The sequence below is a fragment of the Lissotriton vulgaris genome, chromosome 9 (genome assembly GCF_964263255.1).
Source record: "Lissotriton vulgaris chromosome 9, aLisVul1.2, whole genome shotgun sequence".
In the NCBI taxonomy this organism is placed as follows: domain Eukaryota; kingdom Metazoa; phylum Chordata; class Amphibia; order Caudata; family Salamandridae; genus Lissotriton; species Lissotriton vulgaris.
This window is the reverse complement of record NC_141697.1, coordinates 981,319,456-981,338,996: the sequence shown is the minus strand read 5'-3', so window position 1 is coordinate 981,338,996 and position 19,541 is coordinate 981,319,456. Positions and strand designations below refer to the sequence as shown.

The window sequence follows — 19,541 nt, the reverse complement described above, 5'->3', positions numbered from 1 at the left end:
GGCTTCCACGCTGAGTTAGGCCGAGAATGAAACACGGCGTATCTTCGTCACCCGATAAGTTAAAAAGTTCGGGATTGCACCTTCAGAGTCAGTAACTCCTCGCGTACACGGGAGTCAGGTGTAAAAGCAGGATAAATTACAGGATATACGAGATGCTGGCGGAGGTCGGCGGAGCAGGGAGCTTATGTGGCCATCTTGTTTTCCTGCGTAGCTCCTCCCCCGGCAGTTAGTGTATTAAAGTAGTGCGAAACAGATTGCATAATTGCTACCCATGGACAAAATACATCTTCACGATTTATGATGCTGGGATTTTTTTTTCAACGTACAATATTGCTGAAAGTTATAATTTTAAAGGATGTATAACCCACATTTTCTCTCCGATCCTGCTTTTTCCCATTGACTCCTGAACTCCTGTTGGAATTGATTCTAATGTATGTTGTTTTAAATGCTATGTACTGTATTTATGTTACAGCTGCTTTCTTGCCTTGTGCTCGCCTAGTGTGGAATTCAAATGTATTTATGTATATCGCATGAATGACGACTGTGTAGTTGCCCTACTCATGTACCTGTCTTTACGTTGAATAAAATTATAAATAAAGTTTTAAAAAAAAAACTGCAAGGAACTTTTTGCCATTGCCAAGGAATTTAACAATCCAACCGCCACAACCAATACCATCACCCCTACACAAAAACTCTGCAACAACATCTCTGACTTTTTCCATGAAAAAAATCACCAAGATCTAGAGCAAAACTGAACCCCAAACACCCCCCATTGACCTTCCCAGCCTGCTCACCTCTTCAACCAAAGACTACAAACTGACAACATGGAACCCTCTATCCATCGAGGACGCTGCAACAGTAATGAAGATAGTCCACTCATGGGTGCCCACCGACTCCTGCCCCCACTATATCTACAACTTGGGAAAAGCCACGACCACTGTTGCACTAATTGTCATCATCAACCCCTCCCTCAAGACAGCCACCTTCCTAGATAGCTGGAAACATGCCAAAGTTACCACTCGCCTCAAAAAACCCTCAGCCGACCCCAAAGTACTCCGCAAATACTGACCCATCTCACTGCTCTTCTTCCCAGCCAACGTCATAGAGAACACTATCAACAGAAAAACTCGCTGACCACCTAGAACAACACAAACTCCTAGGCGACTGAAAATCAAGATTCAGTAACAACCACCGCACCGAAACAGCCCTCATCCTGCCCCAGACGACATACACACAATAGACAACCATGGACGGACTGCTGCCCTGATCTTCCTCGAAATCTCCACCACTTTTGACACCTTTTCTCAGCACACGCTCATCGCCAGACTGCACACAGCTGGAATACAGGGACCAGAACTCAAATGGATAGCTTTCTTCCTCTCCAAAAGAACACAATGAGTCACGCTCATGGCATTCACATCAGAACCCAATTACCACATCTGCAGTGTTCCACCAAGATCATCACTCAGCCCCACACTTTTCAACATGCACATGACTCCTCTAGCTAACATCATTAGATCCCACTGAATCAACATAATCTCCTATGCTGATGACACCCAGCTCAGCTTTTCCCTCTAAGACAACACCATCAACACCAAGACACATTTCAAACAATGCATGACCAGCGTGGTCAATTGGATGAAAGAGAACTACCCCAAGCTCAAGTGCTGATTTTCATGGGACTCAACTTTGTGGCCCACAGAACTCAAAGCCACACCCACCCCTACTGACCCTGCTAGGAACTTAGGCCTCATCCTTGACACCAACCTCACCATGAAGTCCCAGGTCAACACCTGTTACGTAGAATGTTTATGTGGCTCCCACTGGACACCAGAAGTACCTTCATGCGGGCCCTAATCACAAGCAGATTGTACTACAGCAAGCAGCTCTGCACGGCATCCCAACCCATATTCTTTACAGACTTCAAACCATTAGAATCACCACTGTCAGAGTCGTCCTCAACCTCTTGTGCTGATCTCACTCCACACCACTCCTCAAAGAGCTCCACTGGCTTCCACCTAGAAGCGCTGCCAGTTCAAACTTCTCACAGACGCATTCCTGTGAATACAAAACACTGGACCTGCATACCTCAGTCACCAGCTTCACTTCCACCAACCCACCAGACAACTTCGCTCAGCATCACTCTCACTTGCACACACACCCCGCATCCATAGAAGCAGAACCGGAGGTCGACCATTCTCCTACCAAGCTGCCAAATCTTGGAAAGACCTCCTGCATCACTTCAGAGCCAAGTCCTCACTTCTTGAATTCAGCAAAAAGCTTAAAAAACTGGTTTGTCAATTAGTCTTTTTGAGGGCCTATTGAGACTGTCTGTACTCAGGCCCAGCCCCACCACATGCCTACTCTCACCTAATCAGCACTTGCATGCCCTCAGGGGTAACAAGGAGTGCTCTGCAAATCCACCATACATTACATTACATGCTTGCTGTGGAATGCACTATAAAGTTGTTGGTTGCAGTGGATAGTGTAAGAGCACTGGGTGTAAGACTGTACAGGATGTGAGACTATTGTAATTGGTTGATTGTGTAAAGATGCTGGCTGTGTGGCTGAAGATGGTGTAGACAGGACGGAAACACTTAAGGAGTGCATGCTCTGGTGTACAGTGTAAAGACGCTGGTTGCAGTGGACAGAGTATGTATGTATGTATGTATGTATAGGCATTTATATAGCGCACTACTTACCCGTAGGGTCCCAAGGCGCTTCGACCGCTGCGAAACCCTTCCTGGCTTCCCTGAGAGATGGTCCCTTAATGGGTATCTCCAGGGTGAGACCAGGCATCCCCGGCGGTCTGGTGGGGCCGTTCTGTTTGTAAGACTGGGCATGGTTCAAGATTGCTGGATGTGACTGATGGTGTAAATGTGCGTTGTGTGCATTGGGGATGCTGTACAGCACAGAATGTGTTGATGGGAACACTGAAGGAGTGCATTCTCTTGAGTGTTGTGTAAAGACACTGACTGCAGTGGAAAGCGTAGGAGCGCTGGTTTCAGGAGCTGATCACACAAAGGTTTCAAATAAAAATATGCTTCATAATTCTTCTTACCACATTGGTGTCTCGTACAATCGGTTGCTCATTGGCCTCAGATGGAGTCAGGTCCTGGTAATAGGAACCACTGCAGTCCAACCGGATCTGGGATCGACAGCGATAGTGGCAGGTAAATCTGCATTCTGGGGACAAAGAGGGGAATGCAATGAGAGATGAGTGTGTAACACTGAAAAATAAAGAGGCAAGAGAAACAGCAAAAGGAAAGCAAAAGGGGAGAATAATGATAATAGTATCAATAATAATGTGTCTTTATAGAGCTCATTTATCAAAAGACCTTTAACTAGATTATTTTCATATAAATATATTATTACCCAATCCAAATTGATACTCATTTCAAAAACAGAAGAAGGACAAAAGGCTGAGCTACCAGGATTGGAACCTGTGGCATGTTACAGATCACACAGAGCTCAAAAGTGAGTTTTCTTACTTGTGTAAGCAGTTTTTATTATTTCTAAGTGCTGACATAATTTACTTGAATGTTCCAGTGACCCCTCTTTCACCACCTTTGCAGAGTACTACTTTGTGGTAAAGAGGCCATTTTTTTCTAAGCAAAAGATAAGGCAGTATCCAATATTTCCCCTTGTACCAGGGTGTCTATTTCTCAGTGAACTGGATTTTTTAATGACCTTTTTAGGTTGAGTCTAGGCAGCGCATGCACTGTCTCTTCGAGATATGCTGCATTCACTCTGTGGGCTTACAGCCCACCCATTGGCTTTTTATTTGTTACTTGGACTGTCCTTCAAAAAGGCTTGCTTACTAGTGGGTAATCTTTCTTCTTTGGCCCTCCTTGTGCTCATTTGTTTCCTCCCACGGAGGTACTGGTATTGCTGCAATGTAGTCCTTATCGGTTCATTTCATACACCATTGTTTTGATTAGTTTCCTTCTCGTGTCATGAACGCAGCCTGTTTGGTTAGTTTATTTCTCCTGATCCAAACAACGCTTGTTTTGGTTTGTTTTCTGCTTGTGTTGTAAACTCCACTTGCACTGTATCTGCATGCCAACAGTTTTCTTTCCCTAAGGGTGCCATTCTTAGTTTTATTACTTTCCTGCATATTTTCTGTGTTCTGCTCAGTATTTTGTACTACGGCTGCCACATTTCCTCTTTCTTCATGGCTGCCACACACCTTTCTTTTTTCTTCTGCATGGCACCCGCCTGCTTTAGAACTCATACAAGTACTTCAATGCCATGGCCACCCTCTGTGGTCTTACTGCCTCTTCCCGGGTCCCCACCTCGTTGCTTGTTTTTAAATGCAAGGGGGCTGCACGACTTTCTTCTGCACAGCGCCTGCTTGTTTTAGAACTCCTACTAGTGCTGAAAATTGGAGTGCTGTTCAGGACAGACCAACTCCTTCTGAAAGGTGATTTTGCCGATTTTAGGAGATTAAATGTGGTGGTGTCTGCCCGCTTTTTTTTTATTGCAGTGTGTTTTCTTGTTTTCCATCTCAGCGCTGCTGTGTGCTTCTGTTAAACTCTCACCCACACCCATATTGCTCTCTCTTATCTCCTCCTCCTTCATATTCCTCCCCCTTTATCATACTTCTCCTTTTTTTCCCTTATGGTTGTTTCCCTCTCGCCCCACTCCCTCTCTGCATTCCTCTTTTTTCTCGAACCGGCTTTTTAATGCACCTTAGTAAAGAGTAAAGTAGACATCCGAGCACTTTACATGAACACCAGTTGCATTACATAAGGCCATATTTATTTGGTACGCACGCAGAGATGAAGTGCTTTTTTTTGTTAGGTGAGGGGGTCAACTTTGGTGTGATTTCATACTCTGCATCTGCAACTTCTAAATAATTATATTAGTCCGCTGAGCTTATCACTGATGTTGGCGTCCGCCATGGTAGAATTGTTACAGGGTAGGGCAATGCTTGTTTGTTACACATGTTCAATGTTTTTGATATGTGCCAGTGCTCCTCTCTGTGTTGCTGCATGTTAGCGTGCCACCTGTACTACCTTAGGTAACCTGCCCCAATCCCCGTGCCTAGGCTTACCTCTTTTTATTCCAGGAATATATTATACTATTTCTGTCAAGCAGAGTTAACCGGTTGCAAATTGCAACTTTTAATTGCCTCCCTCCACACCCGAGTTGCTGTGTCGTGTGCTAAACCAGCATCAGGACAGTGTTTTCACAATCAAAGGTTTGTTAGTTTTGCCCTCGGACATGGACAGCTGCTGCAAATGGGCATGTTTGGTCCGGCGGCTTCCTGTGCTGGGAGAGGATTTGGCAAGATGGTCAAAGCTGCCGATTTAGGGACTAGGGCACCAGGTTTGATTCCTGGCGTCGTCTCAACATACTGTGATTCTGGGCAAATTACTTAAATCAATCTGTGCCTTAAAAAAAAAAAGTTCCCTTATGTAATGTAACTGCTGCTTTGATGCCTTACGAACGTCCTTGTGCTTAATTAAGGTCGTAGTGGGAGGTCTTATGGATAGGGCCGCAATGTATTTTAATGGTCTGAAGCAGGGCAGCCCACTTTTTAGGTCGAGCCTAGCTGCTCTATGTAGAGACCTCTTGGTACATCCAGACTTTTTCTAAACTCGTGCGTGTTGTTTTTTTTCCCACACATTCTATTGGCCTTTGCGTGTGGCTTTAAAAAATGAAAGTACGCAATTGGCCAAAGGCGGGTGCATGTCCCATCTTTTCTGTAAATGTTTACTCCCACGGCATCCAGCTGTTGGAAGCAAGCAGTGGCGCGCAGGTTGCCATCTGTTGTGGATCATGTTACAAATTAGTGTGGTCGCTTTCACTTTCACTGCCGCACTTGTTGCATTTGTCACCTGCTAACAGACCAGAGCAACTGTGTCTCTGTTTCTTTGTCTTTTTTTATATTTCCGCTTTTCCCTGTCTCTGTACACTTATCTGTGTAGCCTGTCTCACTGCCCTTATCTCGCTCTGTTTCTGTCTATCCCTGTCTATGCTTCCGTATCTATCTATACCTGTGCCTGTCTCACTGTTCATGTCTCACTCTCTCTGTCTCTATACACAACTTTCTATGATGCTTATTTCTGTTTGCTTGTCCATATGTTTTTTCCTCTCCATGTCTTTCTGTCAGCCGCGGCCAGTAGTGGGAGTACCGGCCGGGCGGTGACGTGGGGAGGGGAAGGGGCAGGGTGGGGGGTAGTAATGTATGGATTATGGACTTTAGCAGGTAAGTAAACATATAAATAAATAAAACTAATTTCGTTGCATGCACTACATCACCAAATGCGATGCAGTGCGCGCACCAAAATTCGTTTTATGTATTTATATGTTTACTTACCTGTTAAAGTCCGTAATCCATACATTACTCCCCCCACCCTGCCCCTCCTCCTCCCCACGTCACCGCCCGGCCGGTACTCCCACTACCGGCCGCGAATGCTTTCTGTCTGTCTGCCAGCAGTTATGCAATATTGTTAACAGAAAGAGCCAAGTGTATTTCTGAGCAGTTTATGCATAAAGTATGTATACAGTTATTCCCAGGCATTTGTGCACTTTTTAGGGCATGCTAAATGCACCATGTGGAGAGCATCAACAAGGCCGCACTTGTTGCATTTGTGACCTGCTAACAGAGAAGAGGCACAGACTACATGTAACACAGCTGTAACATCATTTTATTGGAAGTATAGACATACTCCGTTTTGACTGACTTAAAATTGTGTAGGTCTGGGCTAAAAAATCCCAGCATAAAAACATGTTGCACTGCATTTGATGACAGTGAATTCATTGTATATACCTTTGAACAGGTCGTCATATATACCATTGAACCCTTGTGTATGGAACTGTTGGCTTGTGCAGCGGGTGCCCCCAAGTGTCTGTTCACAATCGGCTGTACTACAGCATCTGCGCCATCAAATTAATTGCATAACAAGTTTATTTACTTATAGTAGATGATTTTTTTGCCTATGTTACAAAGACACTGGTAATCCCGTAACAATAACGCAACGTGTCTCTGTTTGTTTGTCTCTGTCTATATGTCCGCCTTTCACTGTCTTTGTACACTTATTCGTATAGCCTGTCTCACTGTCCTTGTCTCGCTCTGTCTCTGCTATCCCTGTCTATGCTTCAGTATCTATGAATGCCTCTCCCTGTCTCACTGTTCCTATCTCAGTCCCACTTTTTTGAGTGGGTGATAGAATTTATGAAGCAACACTTGGTACCCACGCCCGCTTCTAAGCGCTGCCAAGGAGTACAAGGTGCTGATATAACCTATTTTACCATGACCAGCCGAGGGACTCTATCTAAATGTCAGCATGGAGGTTTAAAGAATGGGTCTGAAAAGCAAGCAGTGTTGGGTAGAGTAATTTGTTTAACTTTTTGCAAGTGAAACTGTTACAACACAAACGGAATGGAAACTTTTGAAAAACATTCTTATCTCAGTATCACTCAGCAACATCAAGCACCACCTTCCACAAGCACACCACCACCTCAGTATCAAATAGTACCACTTCAGCACCAGTACAGCACCACCCCAGCATCAGTATAGCAGCAATGCAACACCAACTCACCCCACCCTATCTAATTAAGGTACTATTTCACAACCTCCACCCTCCCGTTGTTTATATACCACACCTAATAATAAAAACTATAACAAAAAATAATTACAACAAGCAGAGGAAAATTGACAGCATTGTATGAACAAATAAACTAGAACACATTTTTGGTGTTAATTCTTGTTTTTAGTACGATATTTCAGTTGTATATAATATTTTATAACACTTGTTTAATTATAACATAACTTTTCAACATGCTGCACAACATTCACAATGCTCTACAACATATATTAAAAACATTAACAAAGCCATTGGCTCTATCTAAACACTTATAATGCCCCAAAGGCGAGACCTATTGGCTATGCCGATGCTTGTTGCATTTGAGGCTGACATATGGAAATTGGCTTAACTATTATGAGCACTTTTGCTTCATTGAAAGGAGTGTCATTTTCTTCGGGATTGGTGCTAATTGAATGCCACTTTACCACAGCAAATGCTTTCCTCCTTTCTCTGTGCTTTAGCGTCAGACGTTTCACACACACCTCCTTGATGTCCTTTAGGTTTCTTTTTATTAACTGAGATTCATCGTCATATGTTGGGGTTCCAGCCAGATACATTTAGTGAGTAGGGCACACTGCGGTTACATACCTTTCTTTCTACCTGCTACTATGGCCGATTCCGTCAAAACTATATATATATATATATATATTCAACAACTTGGTAGCTCACGTAAAGACACACACGAACTTTCACGAGGTTACCAGCCTTTATTTCAATCAGGGATGGACACGCTTTTGATGCAGGTAAGTAATGCAGCCTTCCACCTTTGCCGACGTGTTTCGAGTGTTCTCTTCTTCCAGGGCTGAGTGGAAGGTTTGTGCTGTGGCGGGCTGACTCCTATAATGCTTTCAAGGCTCCTTCCTTGATTTAACGTTGTGGAGACTTGTGGGAGTTGTAGTGCCCTAATATTAACCATCCATGAGGCGCACTTATTCCTGCAGTTTTTAGTCCAAAATGAACCCCCACACGTGGTGTGTCCTCAATCCTGCATGTAAGCCCCACGTTAGGAACAGTGAATCCGTACCTTGCGGCCCCCTTGTTATCCTGGGGTGGTGAAGTCTTTGGCGGATGAGCCTCCGCCTGACTATTTTCAACAACTTGGTAGCTCACGTAAAGACACACACGAACTTTCACGAGGTTACCAGCCATTGTGTGTCTTTACGTGAGCTACCAAGTTGTTGAAAATATATATATATATATATATAATGTTTTTTTAGATGCTACCTTACTTGGGCAATAAGGTTCTTGCTGTTACCACAGCAAATCGCGCTTTAATGTTTTTATTTGATTATAGGCAAATTCATTAACAAATAAGGCTACCACGATGTACATGAATCATCTGCTTGCTCGGCCTAGATGGTGCAGGGGTTTATGGTTAGGGTAAGAGTGCAGCAGTGCTTAACAGGTTGGATCACACCACTAGTAGTCACATTTTCCCTTTTTACTATTATTGGTACAATGTTAGTGCATGTTTTTGTTAGCCACATGGCACAGGAAACGCACACCGCATGACAGTTTATCTAATGCCTCAACAAGTACTTTAATATAGAGCTTGCGTAGGCGCATGAATTCAAACTCTCTAGGCATAGTACGACGCACGTTGGTTTTCACTTGAAGTAACAGTAGATGTTGTAGTATCCAGTATATTGTGCTGCATAGCTAAATACTTATAACTCCCAAAGGTGAAACATATTGGTAGGCTGTCCGGTTTTAGGTTTAAACCTATATTAACTGATAAAACCCCACAGGATGGGAAATAGCCCTCACCTGTGTAAACATATAAACACTGAAAAAACCTCTGCAGATTCACAAACTAAATGGCATTCAAAGAAAGGAAAAGGAGAGGGAAATAGTCATTTTCATTTCTTCCTGAAGGGGCCAATACAATGTAACTTTGTTATTTAAGGTAGCAGTAAGAAAGACTGGGCTAACATTATTCTGCTTGAGTTTTGTTGTTTGGAGATGTCACTAAAATATTGTTTCTTCTGCCTTTTTTAGTTTTGTGGTCTTTGGTCTAAAGATTCAGGGGTTAGAAGCATGTTTTAGGTGTTGTTTATTTATTTTATAAACTGTAGAAAATCGGGAAATATCAAAATCATATTTGTTTTTTTGGCTACGTTTGAGTCTTTCACTGATCGGAAAAATGTAGGTTTCATAATAATCTTTCCCAATAAGTACCATCACATTTACTCACAGAGAATCAGTAAAAATCAACCCCCTTTTATAGTGAGTCAGTATTGATTGTACGTGAATTGCCAAACACCCCAGGTTTTAAACATTCAATGCAAGGTATAATGACAGATATATGTGAAAAGAGTGCAGTCACAAAGCATCTGGGATACTGGTGAAAACATGAAACCAGACTTTTGGAAAACATGGATCGCAGTGTCACTTGGAATGCTGCTGCAAAAAGTTCTTCCTAAGTTCAACAAAGATTGGAGTGATTTTGTTTGTATTTGCAGTGATTCAGCTAACTACATGAAAACGTTGTGTGATGACCTGTAAAAATCGATACCTGAGCTAAGTTCTTCCCTGTAAGAGATCCTTGCCACTTGTTAGATGGTTCAGTTCAGTTCATAAATCTTTATTCGAATTCTAAGACTTCATAAAAGCACATACACAATTAACAATGTTATTATAAAAATCCATATAAAATATTTAAATTATATAGACATCAGACAGATTTTAAAAATAATTTTAAACAGAGAAGAGTCAAGCATTATCCATTATTTTGCGTCCTCGGACAGCAATTCTCAGACAAGTGCTGGTGCAACAAATTATTTCTTCGTTGTTCAAGGAAAGCAGCAGTTGATAAGATTCCCCCATGGAAATTGGTCTATATTTTTAAAAAAAGGGGTATTAAAAGCCATTTTACATATTTTAAGTAGTATTTAGAAACAAAGAAAAAGTGCAAATCAGTTTGTGCGCTCACCCCGTCACAAGGACATCTTATATTGTCAAGGATGGGCCGGGAAACATCACTTACAACGCAACTTTTACCACGCAGTGCCTTTACGACGCACCTTTTACAACGCAAACCATTACAACGCATTGCGCTGGGGGCGCACTAGGATAGGGAATAGGTTTAATTTACTGTCCAACACCTTCCCTACTATCCACGGGGACTGGAGTTGGAATAGTAAATTAAACTATTCACTATCCAGCGCCCCAAAGCACTATGCGTTGTAATGGTATGCGTTGTAAAACCCACGTTGTAAAAGCATGCGATGTAAAAGCACGCGTTGTAATGTCGTACATCCGGGTGGGCCGATAGCCCAAAGGGAAGTTCAACAAGAATCTTACAGTTCCTGCCTCAATCGAAACAGGAAACTTCTTTCCCAGTTTATCATTGGCAGGGTAAGGTATAATAACAGGGGATGCCTGTATGATTCCCTTCCCATATAAGTAAGAACTGTAGTTTTCTTAGATTCTTTTCTGAGCCTGTCTGTATTATAAAGTGCATAGAGTGCTTTCTTCAGATCATTCTTGTATACTGAGTGAGTTTTGTTTGGGTCTGGGAAAATGCTACCTTTATTAATACTACACAGACTTTTATAGACCCCCGAAAGCCAGGGAATCTCCATTCCTCTTTTTTGTTTTTTGTTTTTTGAAGACCTTTATTGTACAGTTTGCAAATGATACAGCATATAGCCTACAACCTCCTTGGGCCGGCTGCATTGAGTGTAGCTTGTATGCAACGTTATCGGGATAACACAGCCGTTGAGCCGACAACCCTGGGGTCCGGCGGCGTGGTAGAATAAAACGTATACACATCATACATTGTATGTCTCGAAAAATAGACAGGTTCATGGCTTTTCTGTTTTTATGTGGTGATGATTCTTTGGTATCGTAGATATGCAATCGGCAGTCCGTGATCGCAAGTATCTATGGTTAGCATCTATGGCAACAATAAACAGTGAAAACGGAAATATGAAAATCATACATCAGTCACATGTGACACACCACTATAGCGAATAGTTAAGTCAATGGTGAATTGCACCAAGACAAAGGAGTAGGCGCGTGTAGTGGTGTAATCAGGAAGAGTCCGTCGTAGCCGTAGCTGGTGTGTCCGGTGTCTCGACATGTGCGTCACCCTCCAGTATTGGTTATGTTGCTAGTGGGGGTCAGGATTAGTAGTTGCAGCGTGGGACTGTCTGCGTGTCCCAGGATAAAATGTTCCTCAGTCATACCCCACAGGACACGTGTGGTGCACCGTGTGTCAAGGGAATCTCCATTCCTCTTTTGCACTTAAGACAGTCGGTTATAATTTCTTGGGTCAGGGTAGCTGATTTATTCCTCCAAACTGAGTGCCAAAATAGCGCAGGTCGGGCATTAATAAAATCAGATATAAAATATAGGTGTAATTCCTTATTGCAAATATATTGGGAGGTAGAAATTGGTGTTCCCAGCAGCTTTCTACAAACCGATTTTCTTCCCGCTGGATGCACCGATTCTTCGCCAAACCGAATACCTCCGCCCCATAGGTAGCTAATGAAACGCATTGCAATTTAAAAATCCTTAAAATTGCTTCAATAGCACCTATTTTCTTTGGTAGGGGGAGACTTAAAATAGAATTGATGGCCTTTGAGAATTTGCTTGTTGAGTGGGCCAAATGCCCAGACCACTAGCCATTCGCAGCAAAGACCATCCCCAAATATGGAAAGGTGTGGGTGGAAGTGAGTCTATCATTCCCTACCAGTATGTAGATTTTCTTAGTAATTTTTGAAGAATAGTCTTAATTTTTTTCAAGACACAGAGACGAGTATTATCCCTCCACAACACTGTATTAATTCTGTTTTCCCGCCCTAACAGTTTTATCTACTCCAACAGCTACTTCCTCATAAGAAACTCCTGGTCTTCAGCGGCTCTCCGTTCACAGATCCTACAGAGGAAACAACTCCTACCTGCCCTTCCACGGTTTCTACCCTGCACTCTGGATCTATTTGGAAAGACTCTGTTCAAGATGTGTTTACTTTCATCTTAGCTATTTCTATTGTGTTTTGCATATTTCCTATCTTCAATACTTATTCATAACCTCTTGCACAAGAAAAGAGGCCTGCTTTCAGTCATGTTAGTTATAATAGACTATTCCTTAGTGTTGATTGGTGCATTGTACTACTACTGTTCTTCGTTCCCATTGGCCTGTTTCTCCTTGGCCTCGTGGCACAGGTAGTTTTAAGTTTTTCTTGATTGCTACTATTCAATAAAACAAGATAAGAGAGACAGCATGATACTCAACTCCGTGTCTTGAATAAAATTAAGACCTTGCTTCATAAATTACTAAGAATATCTATATTTCCTTTCAGAATTCAATTGAGTGAACAGCACACTCAAAGCACATTCATGTATTCATTCCTAGATAGTTATGAACATAAAAGACGAACCTGGCCTTCCAAACGTGCAGGTGGTAGTCATGGGCAATATACATAGGAGTTATATTATTTAAGCAATGTACAGCCTGATTCATCAAAGACCCGTTTTGCGAGTCTATAATAGCGATTCATAAGGAATCGCTATTACAGACTCGCAAAACGGGATTCATGTAGGAATCGCAAAATAAAATGCGATTCCTACATATTCCTTATTTGCGATTAGCAAATTGCTAATCGCAAATAAGGAATAACTCCCCATTCATTCCTATGGGCCAAAAGGCCCATAGGAATGAATGGGGAGTATTCCTTATTTGCGATTAGCAATTTGCTAATCGCAAATAAGAGAGCGATTTAAAGGGTGCCAGGGGTGTCCAAAGGACACCCTGTAGCACCCCTTAAATGCAAATTTAAACAGGTGTTGCGCACACACATGTCCAAAGGACATGTGTGTGTGCAACATGCAACTTAGAATTGCGAATTCGCAATTTAAAAATGGATGATGAATTGCATTTAAGGAAAATCAAATAGAGATTCCTTAAATGTAATTCCTCGCAAAATAGCAAAATCGCTATTACCGATTTTTGCATTTGGGATGATGAATCCCAAATGCAAAAATCGCACTCGCAAAGTGCCAGATTCTCAGAATCTGGCCCTTTGCGAGCGCAATTCAGCTTGATGAATCAGGCTGGTAGTCCCTCTAGGGACAATTTGCGATTTTTTTCCAATTAATTAAGGAAGGCGGTGGAGAATGGTATTCGCCTAGTTTAATTTTGTATTCCTTATTATTGGAAACAGTTGTTTTGTTCTTTGGATTTCTTGGTACGCAGAGTAGGATCGCGAGCGTTCTAGGTGCCAGAGCCCGAAGCACATCCTTTCCCCTGCGCGGTGACGCACGCAGGAATGACGTGCTCAGGTTCTCAGGGCCAGTCAAACGTACAGCGCGTGCAAAAGCACCTTCACCGCACCGGATGCAGAAGCTTTCCTGTCAACAGCTTTCCTGTCGACAGCAACTCTCGAGCTTTGGACACTCATACTTACTTGATTTGAGGCATCGTTGACGTTGTAAAGAACGAATGCACTGTGAAATGACTGTTGTGAAATAAAAGAAAACCTCGGTGGATCTTGAAGGATGTGTAATTTTAATCTTGACATAAAGGCATCAGTTATCGCCTCGTGGTTTTAAGTTGTCGAATGAAACCGATATCCTTCATATAAGTGAAATGTTGTTTATGAAGGGTATCTGTTTCATTCGACAATTACAGAACCATTAGGAGATAACTAATGCTTTTATGTCAAGATTAAAAGTACTCCGTCAGCACTATTTCTGTGTCACCTGTTTTCATACAGAAACTCTTACTAAAATGCTAGCAATCTTGAAGGCAAATTATCTACGGCTAGAATCTGTGTGCTCACATGGTGGTTTCCATTTCCTACATTCCGCCCAGCGGGTAGGGGCACGTGTCACCCCAGTACCAAGAAGGGTCCCTTTCTGTCAGTGTGTTGGAGAAGAGATGGGAAAAGATCAGACTCGCAGGTACCCCAGAACTCAGAAGAAAAGCCGCCACTTGAGACAAATAAAAACCGCACATCTCGTACTCACCATCATGTTAGAGAGGTGGGGTGGTCCCTTGTCGCACTTTCCTCTTCAAAATGATACTGATGTATACATATATGTACATGGGTAACAGTAATCCCTCAAAAGTCTGGGCATCTTCTGCCCATGTCTCAAACATGACAACCAGTTAACACAGACTGATGATTATGCAGTAGAGGCAGTCTATGGGGTGTTTGCCCAGTTTTTGCTTAGCAGTTAAGTTGGGTCTCCTTAAGTTTCTGTTTCACATTGGACATAAGGTGATTGACAATGAGTGCAAACACCTTGATGAACTCTTTGAAAAGCTTTTTATTGGCATAGGCAAAATCAAGGATTACCAACAACAGAAATAGCAATGGGTCAAGAACGTGAAACTGACTGTAGGGTACAGCCGCGAAATCAAACCTAGAGTATTTCGTGGTGAGAAATATGTTCCCATCAGATCACCGACCTGTACCACCCTGCATCATTTGGCATCTTCACCATGAAGGTAAGTGGTTTTACCCACTGTAGATTTGGCAGGTTGTAGCCTAATCTAGTGAGCATGTCCCAAAGTGAGTATGGTGTATTATGGCATCAAGTGGTAATCTGACTAGCAGTGCTTAACGTGGTAAAATGATAAGTGCAAAATGTCACCTCCCCACAGACAGCCCAGTAGGACGTCCGGGGTACCGACGGACAGAGCGGTGCTCCGTTTTACCTGCGCTGTGGCCAGGTGAGGTGGGGCGAACATTCCCTATAAATTAGGCGAATTTCAGGTGATATAGTATATCTCCTTTATATTATTTTTCACTGTTTCACTTATTATTTAGCAGTAGCATAGCTCACGGTCCTGAAGAAGCAGTAGGAGACCACTAGGCTCCGACTGAACTGCAGAAACATGTCGACCCAACATCTAACGTAGTAGCCATCTGTTTATACTACTATGCACTGTTTTTAACTTTGGGAGTGAATAGGAACCTATTAAAATTGCTCTTATTTCCACTTTCACTACCCAATTTTTAGAGTTTTCACATTTTGCACTTATTTTTTTACCACGTTAAGCACTGTTAGTCAGATTACCACTTGATGCCATAATACACCATACTCACTTTGGGACATACTCACTAGATTAGGCTACAACCTGCCAAATCTACAGTGGGTAAAACCACTTACCTTCATGGTGAAGGATCCCAAATGATGCAGGGTGGTGCAGGTCGGTGATCTGATGGGAACATATTTCTCACCACGAAATACTCTAGGTTTGATTTCGCGGCTGTACCCTACAGACAACAGACAGACACACAGTCAGTTTCACGTTCTTGACCCATTGCTATTTCTGTTGTTGGTAATTATAGTTGTTAGGGGCAATAGCAATGGTTGGTCGGTAAACATCCCCTAGGACCCCCCCCCCCTTCTTCGTCTTTGTAAAATCAAGGATTGACAGATTCAGCTACACATTGACACTGAAATGAAGTTAGTCACTCAACACTACAGAGGTATTCCATTCAGGATTCAAAGTGAAGGATGAACTCAAAAAGTTCATTGGGAATGTACAAGCCTCAACACTATGGGTATCACCCATAGCACCTTACCCTAAGAAGCAGGCGTGAGAAAGCATCCGTCTGTGTGTTCACGTTCGCCAGTCGAATCAAGTTATTCAAATAGATAAACAGCTAGTTCCATGGATACATGACATGGCACATTAGCTCACTGGCACACCTGACTTCTCAAATTGTGACGTGAACAAAGGTTATCACCCATTAAACATAGCAAAGGGATCTCAATATATAACAACGTTTGCTACTCACTCTGGGTTATATAGCTACAAAAGGCTCCGGTTTTGTGTCTCATCTACCGCCAGGATCTTCCAAGAAATAATGCATATGGTCATAAGGGGGACACAAATTGTCTAAGTTACTGCAGTAACATGTTTGTGTTCAGGAAGATTGTAGACTATCAAAGAGCACGATGGAGCCCTCATCAAGGTACGTCATGCATTGCAAAACACCAATCTACCCTCAACAAAGACACGGGCACCCTGAGACTAAATCCTCCCTAGTTCTTTGGACACATATTTTCAGCAGATGGCCGAGGCCTGATCCTCTTAAAAATTATTGCATGGCAATGGCACCGTCCCAGACATCAAATCTGTCCTTAGTTAATTTTTGGTGCTTGCAAAATTATTGCTCCAGATCCATACCTAATTTTGCTTCCATAAGAGCACAACTTGAACTTTATAAAGAAGGACTCTGTTTTCACTTGGTCCTCCTTGTGGACAGATAATTCCTATCTGGTGAGCCTGAAACAAAACACCAATGTTTCCCTGCTAGGGTCTCCTTACAACGTTGACGCTTTCATATTAGACAATCTAAAGATAAAAAGCCTATGCAATATTGATGGCAGTGGTGTCCTCAAGAGACATAAAAGGAAAAATTGCCCTGGCCATAGATCAGATTTTCAGCAAATCTAATAGCATAATCAATTAAATAAGCCCTCTCGAGGCAAGGTATAAGATAGAAACCATGAATCGGTATTAATTAGTTCATTGCAGATGGCAAAATATGATCATTCTGAAATCAGTCAAAATTCATATTAAATCACACATCGAGAAGTAGCATAAGACTGAAACAAATTGCAGAAACCAATAATGGAGCATGAGGTCTGACTTAGGGTCTCCCTCAATAGTATTGTAATTTTTTCTAAGTCCAGTGCACGCAATAAATCAATGCGAGTCTGAGTTTGCTTTCTAAGAATTGGTTGAGCAACACTGTCCCCCTGCAAAAGGAGGCCTTTTTTTTTTATAGAAGGTGAAGATGGCAAATGCTTTATTGTTTGATTTATAAAAATTCTTTATTTATTCATTTTTCCATTGTGCTAAACATGGTACATAGCAAAGAGAACTGCTGGAAAGAAAGACTGCAACCATCATCTCTTTTGTTTACTTGCCAACACACTGTTACATATATACTCCACCTGTGCGTTATTGATTGATAAACTAAAATCATCAATACAAAAATCAAAAACCAGAACAATAAAAAGAACATATTATCAACCCATGCCCAGCAGTAAAAATATAGGAAAATACACAGTAAAAATCACACATCCAGAATGAGTTGAGCAAATATTATACAGGCTCAGAAAATCAGAATACAAAATAAAATTGAACAATACCTATCGCTATCCCCTAAGTGAATAATAATTAGTCCCCTTTTGCCCTAATGTTATTGGATGTGAAAGTACAAATCTAGTCACACATAATACAATGACAGACCTATAAAATGAATAGGCCTACTGAGGTCGGGCAGGAAGAATGGAAGAAACAGAAAAAGTTAAGAGAAAAGCATCCTCTAGGGTCTTACAAAGACCAATATTTTTGATTTATAGAGACCACGCAGGGTTATAAAACCTATTGCATGCAATAAAGTTTCAGTGCACTTTTTGCTGTTCATGGAGTCAGTGAGAAAATAAAACATGGTCACATATGAATTACAAGATGGATTCTGGGCCTAGTCCATACAGTTTAATAGACCCAATTCAGGCGGGAGACTCTCGCTTTTTCAAGACAAAAATGGCTTTAGTAAGGCTTTGGCCTGAAATTACCTCTCCTTCAATAAAAGTAAATCGGGTTAATATATTCTCCCGATTATTTTTGCAGAGTCTCCCTCTTTCTTCTTCTAAAATGTTGGTATGCATGCTAGTGTAGCCAAGCTAAAAAAAACAGATGGGCATATATACATGTAAATGGCAGAGCGCAGCGCTGTGGCAAATTTTGAAGGTTTCCCTTCTTGCACATAAACAACCACTAACGATGATTTGTTACTTCTATGTGTGCTGCATTCTGCAGCTCACATAGAAGGAGCAAATCGTCCTTATTTAATGATTGTTTATGTGCAGGAGGGGACAACTTCCTGCACATAAACAATCATTCATGGCGTTTTTTGCTCTTTCTTTGGGGCATATTTACAACAGCATTGCGCCACAACAACGTTACTTTTAATGACTTTCCTGAGGCCAAATGCCCGGCTTCATATTTACAAACTGGCGTTATGCCGGTAGCTGCGTGAAAGGGGCGTGCAATGGGTTTGGCTTTGGGCGTTTCAAAACAACAGCTGTTACTTTTTGACACTGCCCCTGATTTACAAGGATCTGTAATTCTGAGGCAGCACCAAAAAACTAACGTCATGCACGAGCAGGAGTTAGAATGGCGAAACGAGGAGAAATACTTTTATATTTCCTCATTTTTGATTTTGTATGTGTGCTGCATATAGAAAGAGTAAAACGCCATTCCCTGCAGCGTAGGCTCCTTGCACTATGGTGCAATGGGGACTACATTGGCACTAGGCAGCTAATTTTAGTGCCAGCACTAGGGTAAACGCAGGGGTGCGCATATACTTGTACAGACGGCGCACATCCCTGCGTTTTGGAAATAGAGCGCAGTGCTGCCACATTTGGTGCAAATCCCGCTCCGATAATCCCTTGTAAATATGCCCCTATTTGGGCTAGGGAATAGATTCTAAGCACTTGGAGTTGTGGGCGGTTGCAACGTTTTATTTATCGTCATTAAGGCTCTTCTTTCCTTTGAACAGGGGACTTGACAGGGTAACGTCGGTTTGTTTTGAAGGACACTTGCACCATCTAGTGGCTAAAGCAAGGCTGCAACACTTTAACAGTTTGCCAGAGGGAAAAAACAAATTACCAACGAATGAATCCTTTCTTGACATCATACCTATGCACAGAAATCCACTCACCGCCCCCTACACTTGTTGAACAGAGGAACTAGTACGATGATAATTACACAGGCAGGGATAGGTAGAAGTCACATGTAGCAAAAACCCACCACTTCAAATAATTCAATCTGAATTAAAACAGAAAAACAACACAGCTCACATTACGAGACAATATGACTGCAAATATTTGTCACTAACTCCACCCACACAAAGGCCAGACACCCTTTTTGATCCGCTTGAGCTAGAAACTATTTTTTGTTGTTGGCTAAAA

General features: G+C 42.1%; 1 protein-coding gene across 1 annotated transcript in view; it reads right to left on the bottom strand.

Moving 5' to 3' along the window:
• The window catches only part of RASSF1 (Ras association domain family member 1), a 279,996-nt gene that overhangs the window by 114,206 nt on the left and 146,249 nt on the right, over positions 1-19,541 (bottom strand). Inside the window, exon 2 of the mRNA XM_086938840.1 lies at positions 3,062-3,186. Within this exon, the coding sequence (XP_086794966.1) occupies positions 3,062-3,186 (125 nt within the window). The remainder of the gene's footprint in view (positions 1-3,061; positions 3,187-19,541) is intronic.